The sequence below is a fragment of the Microcaecilia unicolor genome, chromosome 1 (assembly GCF_901765095.1).
Source record: "Microcaecilia unicolor chromosome 1, aMicUni1.1, whole genome shotgun sequence".
Lineage (NCBI taxonomy): Eukaryota > Metazoa > Chordata > Amphibia > Gymnophiona > Siphonopidae > Microcaecilia > Microcaecilia unicolor.
Window position 1 is genome coordinate 316,181,620 of NC_044031.1, and position 24,900 is coordinate 316,206,519.

The following is a 24,900-nucleotide window of genomic DNA, read 5'->3' on the forward strand; positions in this document are numbered from 1 at the left end:
CTGCGGTACTCACTAAAAGTGCTCCAGGGACCTGCATAAACGCAGGCCTCTAAGACTTGTTGCTGCTGTAGAACCTTGGCACACCAGTTGACACCTGAAGACTAATGTCTCCGAAAACGTCCTTTATTGGAATAAGCAGTGATAAACACAGGCCTGCCCTACCCTGAGGAGGCCGCTAGAGGGCGCTCTTCTACCAGTAATAGGAAAATGGTCATCAGGGTAATGGCCTGAGAGGGCCAGCAGAGGGAGCACCAGCTGAGGCCTGTTAAGAGAAAGACACCCAGAGGGTGCTGGACTCTTCCAGAACTAGGAGGAGGGGCCCAGAAAGGGTGTGGTGGGCTAGTAGTAGCCCTATATAAACAGTACCTCCTGAGGAGCTAGAGAGAGAAGATTGGGGGGGGGGGGGGGGGGGGGGGGACCTGCAACGCCTGGAGCCTGAGGATTACAAGCCGGGAGGAAGTGAAGGAAGAAACCTGCTCAAGGAGAGCTCCTGGAAGGGTTAAGAGAAGGTTCCCTCAAAAACCTAAGAGGTACTTCCCTGGCTGTGGACAGGATTTGGGACATTATGTATTGTGTGAAGTTAAAGTAACTAACAGCCGTGGGGTGGAGGATAGGGCGATAAAGTTGTGGAGAGTGAAGAGTGTCCTATCCAGGGGTGGAGGCTATTAGACACTGAGACCCAGGGTCTCCCAAAGGAAATGGGCTCAGTGAGTGGACTTACAAAGTGAATAACCTGTGAATCCAGGTTCTAACAATAAAGTGAATTTGCATATGTTGACTGTCTGAATTTACATATTTCTGAAGGCTGGAGAAGCAGAGTTATAGTCCCAGGGAAAGTGCAGTGGGTCACTGTCCGTGAGCAAGAGGAGTGACCGGGGCACTTTGGACATAACTGGAAGGAGTTCCAGGGCCCCCCTAAGGGGGGAAGGAAGGCAGGTCTGAGCAGTCAACCTGAGTGAAGCAGGAACCCAGGATATTGAGGTGGGTGCCTGCAAGCCACTAGGAGAGGACCAGCTGGAGTCTTGCTCAAGAGCCAGGGGCCAGTGAGAGTGGAGAGCAAGAAGTGCATGTGTTTTTCAAGCTGTTCAGAACCTGCGCGCAGGTGAACCTGGACGGGAGCCACTAGAATGCCTCAGCACACACGAGAGCATGACTGGGGGTTTACAGCACATTTAATCACAGTTAACTGCAGATCAGAGATTGTGTGCCCCACTGGCAAAGAGTCTCCCTGGTACTGAGATTAGCAGTAGGTCAGAGCTGGCAGAATGCTGTACAATGCCCACTTTCAGTAACGTGGGTAACGCATGAAAGGGAGTGAAAACTGGCTTACAAAAATGGCCACTACCTCATGAACTACTGGAAACAAAACAGGGCACACTCTGACCCAGTAAGCAGAGGGAAAAGCACCATGGGAGTAGAGCCTACCAACTACCAACATCGTGAGCATTTAACACAAGCTAGTGGAATCACGGAGCCCAATACCCTACACCCACCACAATGCATTGCTGATGTGACTCTGCAGTGCGCATAACAGAAAAGGTGTCACACTCATTCGAGAGCCACATCAGAACCAGGGTAAGGCTGTCAGAGGATAGAACACATTCTGCTGTCATGGAGGTGGGTACGGCATTTGAGGCTGGCATACAGGCTGGGAAAAAAAGTTTGTAAAGTGGGGTTTTTTTGGTGGGAGGGGGTTAGTGACCACTGGGGGAGTCAGGGGAGGTGATCCCCGATTCCCTACGGTGGTCATCTGGTCAGTTGGGGCACTTTTTTGGGACTTAGACCTGAAAAAAAAGGGCCCAAATAAAGCGGACCAAATTCTCGTCAAAAACGCCCTTCTTGTTTCGATTATCAGTTAAAGACGCCCATCTCTCCTCGGCCGATAACCACGCCCCAGTCCTGCCTTCACCACGCCTCTGACACGCCCCCGTCCACTTTGTTCGTTCCTGCGACGGAGTGCAGTTGAAGATGACCAAAATCGGCTTTCGATTATACCGATTTGTTCGCCCACGGGAGAAAGACGCATCTCCCGATTTGGGTCGAAATATGGGCATCTTTCTCTTTCGAAAATAAGCTGGATTGTGAGTTAACTTAAATACCTTAAGTTTCTTACTGAGAAATGGTATTATATCATATATGTTTCACATATGTATCTTGTGTTGCTTGTAACAAGATTAATGCTTGTGAAATTTTAAAAATTACATAAAAAAAAGTTTTCTTAAAATTGAGACATACAGTGCAATTGTGTACAAATGAGGTGCAGTATGTGTAATTCCTCTGTATAAGAATTCTCGACACCAGCAAGTTTTCAAATGTTCATGCTATTAATAACAGAGTAGATAAAATTAAAGATGGATTGTTCTATTTCTTTCATTTTTGGTATCTTGACCTATTCACATGTGGACTCAAAATGGCATAATAAGTTTATTTATTCTGTAAATGGTCTCTTGGGACCTGGATATTGTACAGTGACGCTAATAATAAAGTTAATAAAGTAAAAGAAGCAAATACGAACTGCCCTGATTTCTGTGATACAAGAACCTAATTGACAACAAATGAGGGCATTCATTTTAATTCATATAAGGGCAGAATGCACAAGGGGATGGAGAATAAAAAAATGATCTCCCTTCTACCAGAAGCTGCATTTGGAAATATCGAGGCACCTCGGCAGTGTAATATAGTGGTCAGTTTATTAAGATTACAATTACAATTCACACTTCTATCCAACACTTACCCCAAAGAGTTCTGTACGGTTTACAAACAAGAATCTAGGCATTCCTAGGAAAATACACCATCAAGTAACATTAACAAATTTTCTAATGGGATAAGTTTTAAGCATTTTTCTAAATTGTAAGCAGATGACTGTCTTATAGCTGTTGGTAAAGAAGTCCACCAAACAGTAGATTGATATGAAAACTGACCTGAAAACATCACTTTGTATTTTACTTTCTTATAATGCAGATAATGTAAAATCAGATAAGATCTACCCAAAGCATCACAATTCCTGAATGGTAGATCAATAAGATTAGACACATAAGTTGGGGCTTACCCATGGAAAATTAAATAAGTTAAAGAACATATTTTAAAAATAATAGGGTAACTCTTTCAAATTTGGAAGACCTGTAAATCAAATGCACTGCCATATTTTGTAGCATCTGAAGTGTTTTAAACATTGAGGGGTCCTTTTACTAAGCCGCGGCAAAGAGTGGCCCGCGGTAGTGTGGGTGCGTGTATTTGGTGTGTGCCAGGCCAGTTTTAAGGGCTTTTTTTTTTAATGGGACGGGAAAAGAGCATGTGGTAAAACTGAAACCAGCGCACGCTTAATACCAACCTGAGCCCTTAACGCCACCCTCTAGCGGTATGGGCTCATGAACTAAACACGTGGTGACCAGTCAGTGCACACCAACTGCCGATTTACGTTGGAAATGTCACGCACATAGGAAGTAAATAAATTATCCAGGCGGTACGGGTGCACACCAAAGAAATTACTGCCAGGAGGGCGAGCTAGCCTGGCGGTAGTCTCATTTTGGTGTGCAATGCACGTACGTAGGGCCTACTGAGTCTTTGTAAAAGGGCCCCTGAATCCCTAGCTTCAATATAAACTGAAATGCAATAATTCACACAGGCACGTGCTGTTGACTGAACTATAAGTCCAAAGGAATATTGGTCAAATTTGGACCTAATCGTTTGCAATTTCCATACTAAACACTTTAGCTGAAATTGCATGCATGTGCGGCTCAAATGTAAAATGGTTATCCAAGGTAACACCCAATATCTTAAGATGAGATTCTAAAGTGAAGGAAATTCCATTAACTGTCAGATTATTACAGGTAATTGGCTTATAAGAACTACCTAATATCACAAAATTAGGTCTTTTCTCCATTTAGTTTTAGTTTAACATCCTTAGCCTACAGCTCAAGCAGATTTCTTGCAAGGAGCTCAAAGACCTTCTGGTTCAGTACATCAAAATCATTGTACCTAGATAATCAGGTAGCAAACCATATTAAAATTTAAAAACAATAAATGTTTAAAATGAATTTTAGCCTTCACCGGAAGCCAATACATTCTTCTAAGAAATGGGGTGGCAGTGTCGGTGGACTTACCCAATATAACCAATTTTGCTGCTGTATTCTGCACTATTTGCAATTTATATATTTGTGAATCTGGTAAACCCAGCAGCACAACATTACAATAATCTAATTGGCTCAAAATAGTGGCCAACAAGATTGTTTGCAACTGAGAGAGATCTAGAAATGGTTTTACTCTATGTACTAATTTTAGTCTCATTTTGGTGTACGCTGACTTTTCTAACAATCCCTCTCTGGCTTCTCAAATAGTTTCTATTGTATACCACTCAGAAGTCCTCCCAAGGGATGGGATAACATATACTGAAACCTGGAGACTTACGTGCATTGCATCATGGCTTAGGTGCACCCATTTACACCTACCATTTCACTCTATGTTTGACCTTCAAGGCCCTTTAAAGGAAATGGTCCAGAGTACTTGAAGAACAGGATCTCCCTCTACACACCTTGGTCCACTCAAGGAGTATCCCTAACCACACCCTCTCCAAAGGACATTACATGATGTGATATCCGCCAGCGAGCCTTCTCTGGAGCAGCCCCCACGCTCTGGAATGCACTCCCTGAAAGGCTTCGCTTAACACAAGGCTATCTCTACTTTAGGAAGCAGGTGAAAGATTGGCTCTTCAACCAGGCCTTTAATGGAAGAAGTAAATGACATTGGCTGCACATACTATAGCAGGACATGTTTATCCACTCCTACCCTAGCTAAGATAATGTTCAAACACCTTTCTGACCTCATTTGCAACTCTCTTTAAATCAGTCCCTTATTTTCTTACTCTTGTTACTCTATCTATCTATATGTTCCATCTTTGCTTACACACCATGCTGTCTATTAAAATGTTTTATTGCGTATTGTGTTGACATTGTAAATAGTATACTATCCAGCTTATTTTCAAAAGAGAAAAACGCCTATATTGCGACCCAAATCGGGAGATGGGCGTCTTTCTCCCGTGGGCGAACAAATCGGTATAATCGAAAGCCGATTTTGGTCATCTTCAACTGCACTCCGTCGCAGGAACGAACAAAGTGGACGGGGTCGTGTCGGAGGCGTGGCGAAGGTGGGACTGGGGCATGGTTATCGGCTGAGGAAAGATGGCCGTCTTTAGCTGATAATCGAAACAAGAAGGGCGTTGTTGACAAGAATTTGGTCCGCTTTATTTGGACCCTTTTTTTCAGGTCCAAGTCCCAAAAAAGTGCCCCAACTGACCAGATGACCACCGGAGGGAATCGGGGATCACCTCCCCTGACTCCCCCAGATGTCACTAACCCCCTCCCACCAAAAAAAACCCACTTTACAAACTTTTTTTCCCAGCCTGTATGCCAGCCTCAAATGCCGTACCCACCTCCATGACAGCAGAATGTGTTCTATCCTCTGACAGCCTTTCCCTGGTTCTGATGTGGGTCTCGGGTGAGTGTGACACCTTTTCTGTTAAGGGCACTGCAGAGTCACATCAGCAATGCATTGTGGTGGGTGTAGGGTATTGGGCTCCGTGATTCAGTTACACCATACATCACACATACACATGCGCAGTACATGCACATGCGCAATTCCACTAGCTTGTGTTACTTGCTCACGATGTTGGTAGTTGGTAGGCTCTACTCCCATGGTGCTTTTCCCTCTGCTTACAGGGTCAGAGTGTGCCCTGTTTTGTTTCCGGTAGTCCATGAGGTAGTGGCCATTTGTGTAAGACACTTTTAGATCCCTTTTAATGTGTTAGCCACGTTACAGCACTTAGTTTTTACCTTGAATGTTGCTGAAAGAGGGCATTGTACACCATTCTGCCAGCTCGGACCTACTGCTAATCTCAGTACCAGCGAGACTCGTTGCCAGTGGGGCAGAACCTCTGATCTGCAGTTAACTGTGAGTAAACGTGCTTATTCAAATAAAGGACGTTTTCAGCGACATTAGTCTTCAGGTGTGAACTGCTGTGCCAAGGTTATACAGCAGCAACAAGTCCTGTCCCTGGAGCACTTTTAGTGGGTACTGCAGTGTACTTCAGGCAGGCAGTCCCAGGCCCACCCCCCCCCCCCCACCCGTAACACTTGTGGTGGTAAATGGGAGGCTTCTAAAACCGACTGTACCCACATGTAGTTGCTCCTTTCACCCCTAAGAGCTATGGGAGTGTTGTACATTTGTCTCTCCCACGACCAAATGGCTTGGATTAGGACGTTTCTGAGCTGGGCGTTTTTAGTTTCCATTATCGCTAAAAAAAAACCCCGCCCATCTCAGAAAGGACCAAATCCATGGCATTTGGTCCGTCCAAACCGTATTTTCAAAATGAAATATGGACGCCCATCTTTTTCGATAATACAGTCTGTCCCGCCTCTTCACATACCCGTTTTCGGACATAGACGCCCATGGAGATGGGCGTTCGCGTTCGATTATGCCCCTCCACGCCATACTTTGTATTGTTGTTTGAATATATTTACTGCTGTAATTGTCTATTGCTTATGTTTGACTTATTCTTGCTGTACACCACCTTGAGTGAATTCCTTCAAAAAGGTGGTAAATAAATCCAAATAAATAATAAATGGTTGCACCTAAATTTAGGCGCGCCAATTCGGGTATACACTAGCATTCTACAACAGCATCTTGGCGCACAGATACTATTGTAGAATTGGCTCTTAGTACATGGCACTGTGGGAAAGGAGTTATAACATAGACCATACTCATTCTATTCAACCCTAAGCAAGCCTACTACGAAGTTACCAGGAAGAGTGCCCTTTATTTCCTGGCCCCCTTTCTGCAGAATAGTCTGCCTTTGAGCATTCGATCAGAACCATCCTTAAAACAAACTCCACCTTAAGACCTATTTCTTTACCACAGCATTCTCCTGACTTAGCTCAGTTTTCAAGGTGGGAGAGGAGTGCTATGCACTTTCTAATTTATAAACAACAAAAAGGATGAATGTTTCTTGTTGTGAATGATGTCTTTCCTATACATGTAATGGCATTCCTATTCTACTTGTTTCTTAAAAATATTTTTTAATGTACACCACTTTGATTTATGCTGTAAAAAAAAGTGATTAAGCACATTTTAATAAATATAAACACAGTGCAAAATTCACCAGGTAGTGAAGCATAAAAGATTATGGTGCCAGATGCCAGCTCTAGATACCCAAAAGAGCAGGAGGAAACTGCCAGGTCAAAAAAGCACAAAAACTGAATTGACCACCACCAGAACAAAATGAATTAAAAAAAAAAACCCCTTTAACAGACTTACTAAAAATAAAACAGAAACCAGTAAAGGAAATGATGCTTTGACGCATTGCTTATCCTAATTGCTGAGTTATTCATCTTTTTATGTGTACAGATGCCAAAGCTCTAAAATATGTTTTTTTCAAACTACCAAAGAAAAAGTTAATTTTTCCGGTTCCGAACAGATAAAATATATTAAAAATAAGGCCCAATTTTTGGATCACAATGATTACAAACCAAGGAAGAAGGGGAGGCACCCCAGGTGGATATGTCTGGGGTGTAGGGTGATGTGAGGGAGAAGGATTTTTTAAAAACTAAAATTTGTGCCTGCATTTTCAGTTTAATAAAGAGAGCAAGCAAAAGCCTCATGAAGATCTAAGTAACATCTATCTCAAAATCACTGGATCACTACAGTTTGATCACAAATTTTGATTAGAAAAAAAGCTCTCTATTTGCAAACATACTCACATTAAGCTCTACATAATGCAATAGTGCAATGAAAGAACAGGCCCTTCATGCTCCCCAGTATTGCTTACCTGAGATTTTAACAGGACTTTGAAAGCTTGGTTGTATTTTATGCACATTTTCATTTTTTAACACTTGATCTAGAGGAGATCTTTCAAAGAAGGTCAGAACAACTTCAGATCTAGAGTACTGAAAGTGAAAGAGAAAACAGGTTATTATAAACAGAAGAGTCTTTAGTCTATGTTTCCATGCTGTGCCTGGTTTGTTTAGAATTCTTCACTTACTTTACACGGCATGCTGATGATAATTTTCAGAAGCTTCTCCACCTCATTCAGTCTGGCTTCAATATCATGAGCCTCTTTTATTGTGATAAGTCCTACATGAAATGAAAAAAAGAACACGTTACACGTGCTGCTAAACCAGGACTTTCCAATCTGTGGGTTACAAAATGCAAGTCTGGGGTCAAAATCTGGGCGTCATTGCCCTGCACCTCCTGGGGGTTGCATGCTTTCAATGGCCAAGTCAATGAGGTCGCAGCTGGAAGGGTTTTCGGTTTCGGCTGAAACCATAGCTGAAACTGAACCCGTCGCCCCTGTCCCTCCCCCAGGAGAGGGTGGGTCCCCTCAAGCCTCCTCTCATTCTTGCTCCCCCGGAGAGGGCAGATGGGTCACCCCTTGGCAGAGGGCAGGTCATGGGCTTTCCCTTCCCTGACAGAGAGTGTTTCACCCCTCCCCAACCACAAGCATCCCCCTGACCACCTGTAGGCTCTCCCTGGGCCTACCTTAGAAGCCCTGGTGATTTAGATGGGGGCAGGAGTGATTCCCATTCGCTCCTGCCCATGCCAGCTCTGCATTCAAAATGGCTGCTCCAACTTACTGCTGCAGCCTCATAAGATTGCTATGGGAGGCAGCAGCAGGCATTTTGACATTGGAACAGGCATGGACAGAAGTGATTGGAAATGACTGCCTTCTAAGTTTATGGGTGGGGATGGGAACAGAGAGTGGTCGCACTTGGGGGGGGGGGGGGAGGGGGGAGAGAAGTTTCGGATTAAGCCAAAAAAGCACTGGCATTTTCGTCCAAAACCGAAGCATGTCCAAATCTGAATTCTGAGCCGGTTGTGGCACCAAAGCCGAAACACAGAAAGATTGATGTGCTGTGCTAAGCAGTGGTAAACATTATCTTGGGCACATAGCTACCAGTATCACAGCCATCACTCTTCAAAACTAGAGCTTCCAGATAGTTTCTGTTATTAAGGAAGGTTGAGTCAGTCTGTTTTGCTCTATTGTACCCATGAATTTATTTTACTGTTGTTTCATAGGAAAGCAAGACTACAATGCCATAAACGCAATGAGCTAAAATCAGGATTGACTCCAGCTGTCCATAAAACATGGAGCGATGTACTCGTATCCAGGGGAAGGTCAAGGCAGTCTACTGTCTGAGGTGAGGGATGAGATGGTGCCCCCCCTCCCCAAGTCACCCAAAATGGAGGTCCCTCTCAGAACTCTAATTAGGGAGTGGAGAGGTTCACTTTGCTCAGAACACTGGTCAGGCAAGAAAAAAAAACAACTTACATTACCAGGCTATATATTAGAAAAAATGGTTCTATGCAGCAAAAGGTTACAATTCAATAATGTAATTAAAAAAATATTGACCCCTGACTGCACACTGGACCATCATGGTGTTAATTGTAAACATATATTCTGCATCCACAGAAGTTCATCTCCCCCAGCACTGGGTGCCAAGCAGACCTAGGACAGTTCCCCAAATCAATCATACAAAAAGAGTTTGATTCTGGTTTCATCTCAGTAACAGCAACGTGGACCCTCTCCAATACCACTTCTTTCCCTATATCCATCTCTGACATTGATCTTGAGCTTCTTAAAAGATAGAAAACAGAAAGTAGGATTAAATGGTTAGTATTCTCAATGGAGAAGGGTAGATAGTGGGGTTCCCCAGGGGTCTATGCTGGGACCACTAATCTTTAACATATTTATAAATGATCTAGAGATGGGAATAAGTAGTGAGATAATTACATTTGCTGATGACACAAGCAGCCTTATTTTCGAAAGAGAAAGACGCCCATATTTCGACCCAAATCGGGAGATGGACGCCTTTCTCCTGTGGGCGTCAAAATCGGTATAATCGAACACCGATTTTGGTTGTCTTCAACTGCACTCCATCGCAGGAACGACCAAAGTTGACGGGGCGTGTCAGAGGCGTGGTGAAGGCAGGACTGGGGCGTGGTTATCGGCCGAGGAGAGATCGCCGCCTTCAGCCGATAATCAAAAAAAAAGGCGTTTTTAGCACGATTTTGGGTCACTTTTTGTGGACCCTTTTTTTTCACGAACAAGTCCGAAAAAAGTGCCCCAACTGCCAAGATGACCACCGGAGGGAATCGGGGATGACCTCCCCAGACTCCCCCAGTGGTCACTAACCCCCCTCCCACCAAATAAAAAGAACTTTAAAAACCTTTTTTTCCAGCCTATATGCCAGCCTCAAATGTCATACCCAGTTCCATCACAGCAGTATGCAGGTCCCTGGAGCAGTTGTTAATGGGTGCAGTGGGCTTCACCCAGGTGGGGCCAGCCCCATCCCCCCCTACCTGTTACACTTGTGCTGGTAACTGAGAGCCCTCCAAACCGCCGTCGGTTTTGGGGGGGATTTGAGGACCTCAGCACCCAAAGGAAGGGAGCTATGGACTTGGGAGGTATTTTACTTTTTTTTTTTTCTTTTTACAAGTGCCCCCTAGGGTGCCCGGTTGGTGTCCTGGCATATGAGGGGGAAAAGTGCACTACAAATCCTGGCCCCTCCCATGACCCAATGCCTTGGATTTGTTCGCTTTTGAGCTGGACGCCTTCGGTTTCCATTATTGCTGAAAAATGATACCGCCCAGCTCCAATCCGCACAAATCCAATGCATTTGGCCGGTACAAACCGTATTATCGAAAAAAAAGATGGACGCCCATTTTTTTCGAAAATACGGTCTGTCCCGCCTCTTCACGTACCCGTTTTTGGACATAGACGCCAATGGAGATGGGCGTTCGCATTCGATTATGCCCCTCAAGATATTCAAAGTTGTTAGATCACAAGAGGATTGTTAAAAATTTCAAGAGGACCTTACGAGACAGGGAAATGGAGCATCCAAATGGAAGATGACATTTAATGTAAGTGCAAAGTGATGCATGTGGGAAAGAGGAACCCAGACCACAGATAGTGATGCAAGGTTCCACATTAGGAGTCACCAACCAGGAAAATGATCTAGATGTCATCGTTGATGATACACTGAAACCCTCTGCTCAGTGTACAGCAGCGGCTAAGAAAACAAATAGAATGTTAGGAATTATTAGGAAAGGAATCGAAAACAAAAATGAGAATGTTATCATGCCTTTGTTATCACTCAATGGTGCAACCACACCTCAAATACTGTGTGCAATTCTGATCACTGCATCTCAAAAAAGATATAGTGGAATTAGAAAAGGTACAGAGAAGGATGATAAATATGATAAAGGGGATGGGATGACTTCCTTATGAGAAAAGGCTAAAGCAGCTAGGGCTCTTCAGCTTAGAGAAGAGATGGCTGAGGGGAGATATGATAGAGGTCTATAATATACTGAGTGGAATGGAACAGGTAGAAGTGAATCACTGGTTTACTATTTCCAAAAATACTAGGACTAAGGGGCATTCAATGAAGCTATTAAATAGTAAATTTAAAACAAACCGGAGAAAATATTTCTTCACGTAACATGTAATTAAACTCTGGAATTCATTGCCAGAGAATATGGTAAAAGTAGTTAGCTTTGAAGGGTTTAAAAAAGACTTGGATAATTTCCTGAAAGAAAAGTCCAAAAGCCATTATTAAGACGGACTGTGAAAATCCACTGCTTATTTCTAGGATAAGCAGCCATTGGATCCGACTCTGTGGGTGCTTGAGCACCCCCAATATTGAGAAAATTCCTTGTATGTGTCCAGGGAGGGGTCATTTCCATTGGGCTTAGCACCCCCAATAATTTTGAAAAGTTGGCTCCTATGTAAGCAGCATAAAATCTGTTTCACTCTTTTGGGTTCTTGCCAGGTGACCTTGTTTGGCCACTGTTGGAAACAGGTTACTGGGCATGATGGACCTTTGGTCTGTCCCAGTATAGCAATGCTTATTTTCTTATTATCTTTTCCTTTCAGCAATCTTTCACTTATTTTTCTGCCTCTCTATCCACTCAGATTTCACCCTTCTTTCTCACCATCCAGTCTTCAAGCTTCCTCTTTTTATTGCATTTATCTATAGCTTTCCATCTCCCCCACCAGTGCCCAGCATCTCCCCTTCCCCTTCAGCCAACAACCTCTCTCTTTTCCGTTCCCCCTCCATTAGGCATCCCCCTTACTTCATACACATCTAGAATCTCTCCCTGTTTCCTTCCATGATGTTTTTTTTTTTAGTTACATTTGTACCCCGCGCTTTCCCACTTATGGCAGGCTCAATGCGGCTTACATGGGGCAATGGAGGGTTAAGTGACTTGCCCAGAGTCACAAGGAGCTGCCTGTGCCTGAAGTGGGAATCAAACAGTTCCTCAGTTCCCCAGGACCAGAGTCCACCACCCTAACCACTAGGCCACTCCTCCACTCAAGCAATTCCCTTCGTTTCCTTTTCTATCCATCCACCCAGCCTTTCTCCCTGGGCCATTCCATCTGTGTAGCCTTTTTTTTCCCTTCTCCCGCCATGTCCAGCATTTCTCCCTTCCCTTCTACAACCCTATTTCCACAATCTTCCTTCTCATCTAATTCCTCCTCCCATGCCCAGAATCTCCTCCTGCTTTCCTTTCCACACACCCACATCCATAATCTCTCCCTCCCAGGTCCAGAATCTTCCTGTTTCTTCCCTTACTCTGTCTACCTCCATCCCCCACTCACTTCTCCCTCTATCCCTTCCTTCTCAGTGTAGCATCCTTCCTCACTTCCATTTTACTCACTGCTGCTGCTGCTGCTTCTGCTGCTGCCACCATTGCTGTCCTCCTGGACTTGTGTCATAAGTAAAAGTAAAAAGTAGCACAGGCTCAGGGTGGCCATGCACGTGCTCAGTATGATGGTCCCACCCCTCCAGTGCAGACTTCCTTTGGCAGAGAAGCTGGGACAATCAGACACTGACAGCACACATGGATATGAAGGCATGGTGCTTCGCTTTTCTTTTACCTATGTGTTTCTCAATCATGTTTATCTCTTCCCTCCTCCCCCTATAACATCCTGCTTACTGGCCCTGGGGGAGGAGGAGAAAAAAAGAAAAGTAGCTTTCTTCCACTGGAAAGCACCATGGCTACTTAATGCTGCCCCCCAAAATTTGCTGCCTAAGGTGTCTGCCTCCCTCTGCCTAATGAAAGAACTCCTCTGCTCATATCCAAGATGAAGTTTCAGAGTGTTTTCCAGCCCTACAACATTTACCTTTCTGAAGGTATCCCTACTACCTATGCTGTGTGAGAACTTTCTAGATAGCAGGGATATGAACACAGGCACTGAGTCAACCTATTTCACACCCCAGGAAAGCAAGTCAGCCCTTTGAAAACTGGAAAGAAGGGGCCCTTTTACTAAGCTGCGTAAGTGTCTATGCGCACCTAACGTGTGCCAAAATGGAGTTACTGCTTGGCTACTGCGTGGCTCTTGTGGTAATTTCAGTTTTGGTGCACATCTGATACGTGTGTCTGAAAAATAATTGTTATTTTCAGACGTGCATATTGGACGAGCACCAAGTGGCATTTGACGCGCGTAGATCATTACCGCCCGGTTACCATGTGAGACTTTACTGCTAGGTCAATGGCTGGTGGTATGGTCTCAGACCCAAAATGGACGCACGGCAATTTTCATTTTGCCACACATCCATTTTCGGCAAAAATTTTAAAAAAGGCATTTTTTTACAGATACGCTGAAAAATGATTCTGTGTGTGCCCAAAACATACGTCTACACTACCGCAGACCATTTTTCAGTGTACCTTTGTAAAAGGGCCCCTGAGTTCTTTAAGATAACCAAAAATATTAACATTAACCTTGTTCAAGGAACAAATGTTGAATATCCATTCCAAATATCCTGGCAATCAAATTAGTTTGCAGAAATCTGCCATTTAGAGCTGTATGTCCTGCATGTAATTCAATAGAGCAACAAGGAATAAGGTGACAAAGTTCTTCGTGGGAGGGGAAAGCTAGGTTGTGGCTTACCAGTTTGCCATTTGACTTATTCCTGCAAAAAAATGTACTGAAAACACAATGAAGTGTCGACACTTACACATGGAGGTTGTAAAATGGCTCCTTCCACATACAAGTGCTGGCATTTACACACAGAAGCTGCTGCATTTTACCATTCTCTGTTTCCATGTTTAGCCTTTCAAAATTTTTGCCTCCCCTGTACTTGCCAGTCTTTCTACATATTTTACAGAAGACTCATGCAGCAGAGCTTTTTGTAATATGTTTGCAGAATTGTGAAAATTCCAACCTGGATGTTTCAATTCCTCTCTCAACAACCTATGCACAGAGGGCTTTTACGTCTCCTAACTGTACCTATTCACAATTTGGTCAACTCCTTGGAGAGTGTTTTGCACAATCTACTCAGGGAAGTGAACAAGATGCTGCAAGTTTTGAATTTGCACTGAAATACATGACAGTTAACTAAAGAGGGCAGCACCAACCCTCACTTTTATCCTTCCTCATTTCAGATCCACATGTAACAGAGCAGTTTATCTGAATTATTTATTCACTAACATTCTAACTGGACACAGATATATCTAGAGTTTTTTTAGGCTACCAAGAGAAGGCAGGTTTCCTCATCTCTTCTACAAAACAGATAGCGTATCCAGGAATGACCGATCTGAATTTCAACGAGGAGGAGACAAAGGTGATGTGCAGCCTGACACTATGGCATTCCATCTCACATCTGCACATACACACAATAAAGGACACAACCATAATCTGAAGAAATCGCATGATTCAGCACAAAAGACATGCAGCCTTGGAGAACACAGAGACACACCACACAGTCTACAAATAACACGGTTTTCAAATAGTACTTATCTTATGGTAAGGCTACAAGAATGGCATGGGCCCTTATATGTAAGACTAGCTCTAAATGGACTGAGCCTTACTACCTAGAGATCTTATGATGTATGTAAGGGATCCCCACACCCACAAGCTCACCTTACCCTAGAATTTACCAGATCTGAAATAATGAAAGTCACAGGGCCAAGATCTACCTCAGGTAAGGTGCATTGGAATTGGAGGAGCCACCTCGTAAAAAAGAACCTTGTCCTTCTCTCTCAAAGAAAGAAGGAGGAATATTTGAAATTAGTTTGTCGCTACAAGTGAATTTAGTGCAGACAGAGAAGAGGATATAATGGTATGGTAATAAAAGTCAACAGATATTTATAAATATACACTATAGATCCATATAATGTTGAAGATGGGGTCCAAATTCTTATACCATATTGTGAGTTCGCATTATATCAGGTTTATAATACCCGCACTGGCACCCGCACTCCCACCTGTCAAAACATACCTTTGCTGGCCTCACACTCCACTAAGTCAGTAAAAGGCAGCCCATTTCATTGATAAATCACATGAACTTAATTAAACATTATATCCAGACATGAAAAGTGAATTTGGTCACAACATAGAAAATACAGGCTAAAATCAACATCCTAGAGGAGTCCGCTGTCTTGGTACATGTGGGTACCAATGACATAGGAAGATGTGGGAGAGAGGTTCTGGAAGCCAAATTTAGGCTCTTAGGTAGAAAGCTCAAATCCAGATCCTCTAGGGTAGCATTTTCTGAAATGCTACCTGTTCCACGTGCAGGGCCCAAGAGACAGGCAGAGCTCCAGAGTCTCAATGCGTGGTTGAGACGATGGTGCAGGGAGGAAGGTTTTAGATTTGTTAGGAACTGGGCAACATTCTGGGGAAGGGGGAGCCTATTCCGAAAGGATGGGCTCCACCTTAACCAGGGTGGGACCAGGCTGCTGGCATCGGCATTTAAAAAGGAGATAGAGTAGCTTTTAAACTAGAAATGGGGGGAAGGCCGACAGTCGCTCAAAAGCGCATGGTTCGGGAAAAGGTATCTTGCAAAGATACCTCACAAACAGGGAAGATAGGGTTTCTGGATAGTGAGGTTGCACAACAGACCGTGGTAGGCCAGGTGCCCTTAAATACAACTAAAGATCAGACAAAAGATGTCAAATCAATAGTGTCAGGTACTAAGCATCATGCAAATAAGAACAACAAACATACTCTGAAATGTCTATATGCAAATGCTAGGAGTCTAAGAAATAAGATGGGAGAGTTGGAATATATTGCACTAAATGAAAAATTGGATATAATAGGCATTTCTGAGACCTGGTGGAAGGAGGATAGCCAGTGGGACACTGTCATACCGGGGTACAAAGTATATCGTAATGATAGGGTGGACCGGACTGGTGGAGGGGTAGCATTGTATATTAATGAGAGCCTTGACTCAGATAGATTACAAATTCAGCAGGACACAAATCACACCTTTGAATCACTGTGGGTTGAAATTCCATGTATAAAAGGGAAAAAAATGGTGATAGGAGTGTACTACCGTCAGCATCGCCAGGATGAGCAGGTAGACACAGAAATGATAAAAGAAATCAGAGACGTGAACAAAATGGGCAATGTGATAATAATGGGTGACTTCAATTATCCAAATATAGACTGGGTAAATGTAACATCGGGACATGCTACAGAGATATAATTCCTTGATGAAATCAAGGACAGCTTTATGGAGCAACTGGTGCAGGAGCCGACGAGAGAAGGAAAAATTCTAGACTTGGTCCTTAGTGGAGCGCATGATCTGGTGAGGGACGTTATGGTACTGGGGCTGCTTGATAACAGTGACCATAATATGATCAGTTTTGACATCGACCTTGAAGTAACTGTACACAGAAAGTCAAATACGTTAGCATTTAACTTTAAAAAAGGAGACTATGATAAAATGAGAAGAACGGTTAAAAAAAAACTTAGGGGGGCAACTGAGAGAGTAAAAACTGTACAACAGGCGTGGACGCTGTTCAAAAATACCATCCTGGAGGCCCAGGCCATACATATTCCGCGAATTAGAAAAGAAAGACGGAAGTCCAAAAGACACCCGGCCTGGTTGAAAAGTGAGGTGAAGGAAGCTATTAGGGCTAAAAGAAACACCTTCAGAAAATGGAAGAAGGAACCGTCTGAAAATAACAAGAAACAGCATAAGGAGTGTCAAAGCAAATGCAAGGCGCAGATTAAGAAGGCCAAGAGGGAGTATGAAAAAAAGATAGCATTAGAGGCAAAAAAACATAGTAAAAAATTTTTTCGGTATATTAAAAGCAGGAAGCCGGCAAAAGAATCGGTTGGGCCGCTGGATGACCGAGGGGTAAAAGGGGCGATCAAGGAAGACAAAGACGTAGCGGAGAGACTGAATGATTCTTTGCTTCGGTCTTCACCGAGGAAGATTTGGGTGGGATACCGGTGTCGGAAATGGTATTTCAAGCGGACGACTCGGAGAAACTTACTGACTTCACGGTAAACCTGGAGGACGTAATGGGGCAGTTCGGCAAACTGAAGAGTAGCAAATCTCCTGGACCAGATGGTATTCATCCTAGAGTACTGATAGAACTGAAAAACGAGCTTGCGGAGCTACTGCTAGTGATATGCAACTTATCCTTAAAATCGAGCATGGTACCGGAAGACTGGAGGGTGGCCAATGTAACGCCCATTTTTAAAAAAGGCTCCAGGGGAGATCCGGGAAATTATAGACCGGTGAGCCTGACGTCGGTGCCGGGGAAAATGGTAGAGGCTATTATTAAAAACAAAATTACAGAGCACATCCGAGGACATGGATTACTGAGACCGAGTCAGCATGGCTTTTGTGCGGGGAAATCTTGCCTGACCAATTTACTTCAATTCTTTGAAGGAGTGAACAAACATGTGGACAAAAGGGAGTCGGTTGATATTGTGTATCTGGATTTTCAAAAGGCGTTTGACAAGGTACCTCATGAAAGGCTACAGAGGAAATTGGAGGGTCATGGGATAGGAGGAAATGTCCTATTGTGGATTAAAAACTGGTTGAAGGATAGGAAACAGAGAGTGGGGTTAAATGGGCAATATTCACAATGGAGAAGGGTAGTTAGTGGGGTTCCTCAGGGGTCCGTGCTAGGACCGCTGCTTTTTAATATATTTATAAATGATTTAGAGATGGGAGTAACTAGCGAGGTAATTAAATTTGCTGATGACACAAAGTTATTCAAAGTCGTTAAATCGCGACAGGATTGTGAAAAATTACAAGAGGACCTTACGAGACTGGGAGACTGGGCGGCTAAATGGCAGATGATGTTTAATGTGAGCAAGTGCAAGGTGATGCATGTGGGAAAAAAGAACCCGAATTATAGATATGTCATGCAAGGTTCCACGTTAGGTGTTACGGACCAAGAAAGGGATCTGGGTGTCGTCGTCGATAACACACTGAAACCTTCTGCTCAGTGTGCTGCTGCGGCTAAGAAAGCGAATAGAATGTTGGGTATTATTAGGAAAGGTATGGAAAACAGGTGTGAGGATGTTATAATGCCGTTGTATCGCTCCATGGTGCGACCGCACCTTGAGTATTGTGTTCAATTCTGGTCGCCGCATCTCAAGAAAGATATAGTAGAATTGGAAAAGGTGCAGCGAAGGGCGACTAAAATGATAGCGGGGATGGGACGACTTCCCTATGAAGAAAGACTAAGGAGGCTAGGGCTATACAGCTTGGAGAAGAGACGGCTGAGGGGAGACATGATAGAGGTATATAAAATAATGAGTGGAGTGGAACAGGTGGATGTGAAGCGTCTGTTCACGCTTTCCAAAAATACTAGGACTAGGGGGCATGCGATGAAACTACAGTGTAGTAAATTTAAAACAAATCGGAGAAAATTTTTCTTCACCCAACGTGTAATTAAACTCTGGAATTCGTTGCCGGAGAAAGTGGTGAAGGCGGTTAGCTTAGCAGAGTTTAAAAAGGGGTTGGACGGTTTCCTAAAGGACAAGTCCATAAACCGCTACTAAACGGACTTGGAAAACTCCAAAATTCCAGGAATAACATGTATAGAATGTTTGTACGTTTGGGAAGCTTGCCAGGTGCCCTTGGCCTGGATTGGCCGCTGTCGTGGACAGGATGCTGGGCTCGATGGACCCTTGGTCTTTTCCCAGTATGGCATTACTTATGTACTTATGTAGTTAATAAATGAGTCCAGAGTCGACTGTTTTGTTTCTTCTCATTTTTTCCGTTTTGCAATTTCAATAATCGATTTCAAATGAAGAGTATAAATCACATCCACATTTTCTGATTGCAATCATTGAAGAACAGTATCCATGGCCACTAAAGCCAATGATAGTTTTGGTGGTGGAGGTGGAGAGTCATCTTCATCACTGTTGTCCTGAGCTGGGTTTTCAGTTTGGACTTGAAGACTTAAAGCATTCACTGCAATTACCTGGTCATTTAGTCAATCATATGTAGGACACTCGTTGTCAATATGAATCCATTCCATCATTCCTCAATACCACACCTATGGGCTGATGATCAGAAGCAAACGCAGGCGCTAGAGGCTGTTAGTGCCATACTAGTGCCTGCATTTGCTACCGCCCCATGATCAGAGCCCCCGAGCGCGTGAAACAATGTGCTCGTGAGCTCTGAATGCAACTAGCATGCAAATGCATGCAAAACATGGCTAAACCTATTCATCCCCAATGATCAGCGACCAGCGCGCCAAAGACTGGCATGCTGGCCGCAGCAAACCCTACACCAGCTCAGAGCTGGCGTTAGGATTTGCAGACCATTGGGGAGGAATGGTGAGCCCTGTCCAGAATGCATTTGCATGCTAGCAGGCCCCCATTCCCCCCAATGCAGAAGCCCCCAACAGGAACCCTGACCCAACCCCCACCCCAGCAACAGGAGTCCCCCCAACAGGTTCATCTCAATGATTGGTTTCAGAATACAAATTACTTCTCGTGTACTATGGTAGAAACGGGATTGTTTGCTCCGAGCCATTTTAGTGCCTGGTTACATGCATCGCCCCCAATATCCCTCACATGTCCCTGGTGGCCCAGTGGGCAACGGGTCAATCCCCCCCCCCCCCCCACCTGGTGGTCTAGCGGCCCTTCCCCACCCCCCTACCTTGTTGGAGGAGGGCTCCCTCCTCTTCCATCAGTGCCGCCTGCAAAATGGTGGTGCCCAGCCCTGCCCAGTGCACCCTGGGATGCGCTAGACGGGACTTCACACCATATAAGGGAGAAACTCACATTACGGCTAAGGTTTTCTTCCGAGGGATGGGCAGGCAGTTGTCCAGCCGTAGAAGTGCTTTAGGTTTCAAGTTTTTCCTCCTTAAATGTGCACACATGGATGGCACAAAAAGTTTGTGAAACCACTCTGCAAAAATGTCTGCAGTCATCCATGCATTTTTACTGTGATGGTAAGAAAATGCTAGCATTTGCAACATTTTGTGGTGGAAACACAGTGGGGATCTCAATTTCCTTATGCACAGTGGTTTTACTTTGTGCATGCCAGTCGTATTGACACAAAACAGCAACATCACTGTCTTTCATCCATTTGAAACCTTGTGTCTTTTGTCATCAGATTTACTGGCTGATCAGGAAGCGTGCAATAGCAAAGTCCTGTTTCATCACAAATGTAAATTTGCTCTGGAACATAACCTCCTTCTTCTATGATAGCTTTTAACTTTGGTGGATAATCATCAGCCACCTAAGTGCCAATCGATTGAACTTCACCTGAAATTGCAACTTTCCAGATGCCATGCTTCTTTTTAAAATGGGTAAGCCAATCCTTACTTTCAATTTTTTCTCCTCTGCTTGTAGCCCAGGCGCTGGTGGTCCAGTTCCTTTTTTAGCTTTTCTGCTTGACTCCTGATTATTTCTCCGGAGATAGGTGTTCCTTCTGCTCATTCTTGGGTAAACCAAATGAACACGGCTTTATCCAGGGGGCTATCATTTGCTATCGCTTGTTTGCTTTAGCCGTTTTCATTAGAGACCTTCATCACTTGCTGCTTGACGTAAGTTTGCTTCGTCATTGATCCACCCCCATTGAATGGACTCTCCGACACCCACTTATCTGCAAACCTCCGCTTGCATTTTTCCTGATTTTAAAAGATCTAAAGCTTCTAGCTTTTCTTATGCTGACCATACTTTTTTTTTTTTTTTTTAGAAATTTCCATGTTAGCATTTAATGCTATCTTTTAAGCCTCCTAAACTTTGCCAGCACTGCCTTGCATCACTTAAAAGAACCCTAACAACCTCGCATCTGAAACATATGAAAAATCTGGGGTCCAAGTTCTGACCGCGTTGTAACCGATCCCACATAATATCGAGCCGCGTTATAACAGGTCTATGGTGTAACCAAAAATTTATTTAAATAAGATAATATGAAGATTTAAATTTACATTAACTGTTTGAACTCTTTGAAACTGTTCACAACACAATAAAGTTCCAAAATATAAGGTAGAACATCTCATAAACTTATTTTAAGCATCAATTCCCTTTTAAATAAATTCAGCTGAATTTTCACAGTATCTCCTGGATTCTATAGGAGTGGCGAGTTGCGCACGTTAAATTGAGTGTGTGCCCAATTTACATGTATACCTTAATTGAGTAAAGAGCCAATCAGTGATGATAATTGGCCAATAACAACCAATTATCAGCACTAATTGGCAGTAATTGGAATTTACACACGCATCTTTTTAGGTGTGTATAAATTCTAACATGCATAGCTGAAAAGGGGGCATGGCCATGGGAGGAGTGTGGGCATGTCAGAGGCCTTCCTCAAATTTCTGCACATAGTTATAGAATTCCGGGGGGGAATGCACATGTATTTAGGCACGGGTATTTACACCAGGTTTTCAGTGGCATGAATGGTTGCGCCTAAATGTAAGCACATTCCCTGGCCTTTTGTGCTACTCTATAAATCACGCCTAACTTTAGGCACGGTTTATAGAATAGTGCTAAGCGCATTTTTGGACGTGCCTAATTTTTACACACCATTTACAGAATCTGGCCCTACAAGTTCCTTCTTTCTTACAGTTAATAAAGGCTTCAAGAACTTTTACTTAGGAACCCTTTCACCTCACATAAGGTAAGTATGAATATATCTCAAACCTTTCTATACTTTGTTTTCCTTATAATATATCATCAACCCTTAAGAATCAATTCTCCTTCTTGTTGCTTGCTTTTACTCTAGGTGGCTGGATCCACTAGTGAATGGCAATACCTCTCAAGTAAGTATAAATTAAAATAAAACCTCAACTCTCCTTAATTTTTCCTTTTTTTTTTTTTTAGTGGATTACAAAAATATCTAGAGTGGTTTTCCAGAACAGTCCTCAAGTGTGATGTATGTGCAGTGTAGATGGTGGCAGCACTTTATCCGCTTCCAGCTTTCTTTAAAACTTCACTTCTTCTCCTTTCTAGGTTAAGGCCTCTTCCAGAAGCTGAGGAACCCAGCTGAGAACCTGTAACCAACTTTAAAGAAATAACAGAAACTATCTGCCTATCTGTAAATGTGTGCACTGCGTTTGTGTTCCATTTGAAGTCTCAGGATACCTATACTGTGAAACAAAACATAACATGAATCAAAAACACATTGATATATCACTGCTAATGTTTAGGTGGAAATGAGAGGAAAAGCTTCATACTACAGTTGCTCCACTCGGTATGTTAACCGAATTTATTTGAAATATTAGAGCAATACGGTGAAAAAGTAATCATAAGCTGGAAAAACCTCTCTTCTATTAAAAGAACACTAACAAGTTCGAGACTAATTAGCTTGCATCTGAAACACATGAAAAATCTGGGGTCCAAGCTCTGACCGCGTTGTAACCGATCCCACATAATATCGAGAAGAGAGATTTTTTCCAGCTTATGATTACTTTTTCACCGTATTGCTCTAATATTTCAAATAAATTCGGTTAACATACCGAGTGGAGTACGGTAGGTAGTATGAAGCTTTTCCTCTCATTTCCACCTAAACATTAGCAGTGATATATCAATGTGTTTTTGATTTATGTTATGTTTTGTTTCACAACTGACAGGCCCTCATGATCAAAAGCCCTGCGCTGTTCCAAACAGCACCCTAAAAATAGCGCCGGGACAGCGCAGGGCTTTTCTGCATCGATGATCAAAGATGATCAAAGATGATGCAAATCTAAGTAGCGCTATTATCTTTGATTATCGTATTGAAGTGCGGGAGAATTGCGCCTGAGCATGCGCTCAGCACAATCCTCCCGCACTTGTTTGACAGGTCTGGGCTGTCAAAAGTCCAAACCTGTCAAACAGTTGTCTCCAGCCCCCCCTCAAACCCCCAGAAAACGTTGAGGCCGCCGCCGCCGGCCAAACCCTCTCCCACCCTCCCATCCAGCGACGGGGGGGGGGGCTGTAGGTCCCCCGACGATCCGACCCCCTCCATGCCCAGGGAGGGTTGGAGATCCGGTGGGTCTCCAGCCCCCTCCCCGAACCCCCATAAATTGTGGTGGCCGCCTCCGGCCAAAAGCTAACATCAACGGGGGGGCTGGAGGTCCGGTGGACCCCAACTCCTCCCCCCCCCCAGCATTCTGCAGTGCCAATCCCTGGTGGTCCGTGGTCACCCTCCGTCCCTCCCGGCTGCCCCCCTACCTTTTGTTGGAGGAGGGACGCAGCCTATCTGCCTCCCTCCTCTTCTTGTCGACCCGCAGAAAAATGGCGGTGCCCCGCCCCGCCCATTGCATCCTGGGATGTACTGGGCGGGGCTACAGACCATGGAAGGCTCCCTTACGCTAAGAGCCCTTGAGTGCGTTTTTTCAGGCGCTCGAGGGCTCTGATCATGGGTCGGCAGCAAATTCCGGCGCTAGTATGGCGTTAACAGCCTCTAGCGCCGGAGTTTGCTTTTGATCATGAGGGCCTGAATGAATAAGTGAATCAGATCTTTATATTTGTACCTATACTGTGAGACAACCTGAATACTTGCAATAAACCAATAATTCCCTCCCTAAAATTCCTTTTCTGTACTTCACTTTTATTTCCCTCACTACTCTAGTTTCTTCCAGTTGGGCTGGCTTCTTCCAGAAAGAAAGTATTCCTCTTAGGTTCTCTCACACACAGCATTCAAACCTCTGAGCTGACCTCCTTTAAGAGATGCCCTTTTTACTCTGGCACGAAAATTTAATTTTTACTTTTTTCTTTTTCCAAGCTAACCAAGCTTAAGTCAGAAAAGCTTTGGATAAGACATAAGAACATAAGAGTAGCCATACTGGGTCAGACTAATGGTCCATTAAGCCCAGTATCCTGTTTCCAACATTGGGCAGTCCAGATCACAAGTACCTGACAGAAACCCAAAGACATTAATCTTCAAGGGTGAGAGGTGGAAGAACAGAAGCAAAGCTTGGTCTGTCAGTGAATTTGGAAACCTGACAAACAGAGGTTTTACCACAGGAACTGAAGTGCAAAACAAGGGCAACACTCTTGGCTCAGAGCAGTAGAAGCCCCTTTCTTGCTCTTCAGAAATAAAATTCCACTTGAATGGTTCATTTCTAAAACAAGAACTATGAGAAAACGGGCAACGGTCCTTAGCTTCCATGCTCTTATTCTTTAGGAGCATCTATTTTAACATAACTTTCAGCAATCAGCAGACAATTATGCCATGAAACAAATCACCAGTATTTGTGAAGTGCCATCATTTTGTCCCAGCTAAACAGGGGCACTGGCATTACCTAACCACTAAGCTGGAAAATGAAAATACTATGGATTGTTAGCAATGCTCCTGGTGGAAGTCTGTTGGTCTTCCGTAAAACGGAGCTGTGAAAGTATTCAAACTCAAAATATGTTGAATCTTGCATAGGTGCTGGAACTTAGCAAAGAGCCAATGTTTTCTGCCACAGAGCCCACTGCACAGGAATCAGACATAGGAAAATAGAAGAGAAATAAGTTATTTCCAGCTCCTGTCCTTGAACTGCCTCCTGCCTTGCAACACATCTGAAAGTGACTCATTATAAAGCAGCAGAGGGCTCTCAGCCAATCAGATTGCTTGACGGAATGCCATGCCTCCCTCCACCCCCATCTTTATTTTGGGTACACTATCCGTATGCAGCTGTATTTTTCTTCCCGTTTTTGTTCACGCCATAGCCCAG

The 24,900-nt window shown here is 43.8% G+C and overlaps 1 protein-coding gene across 1 annotated transcript in view; it reads right to left on the bottom strand.

The window, feature by feature from the left end:
- Window positions 1-24,900, bottom strand: part of PXDC1 (PX domain containing 1) — an 84,797-nt gene that overhangs the window by 33,935 nt on the left and 25,962 nt on the right. The window contains exons 2-3 of the mRNA XM_030208625.1: window positions 8,033-8,124; window positions 7,820-7,937 (exon numbers count right to left, since the gene is read on the bottom strand). Coding sequence (XP_030064485.1) covers window positions 7,820-7,937; window positions 8,033-8,124 — 210 coding nt within the window. The remainder of the gene's footprint in view (window positions 1-7,819; window positions 7,938-8,032; window positions 8,125-24,900) is intronic.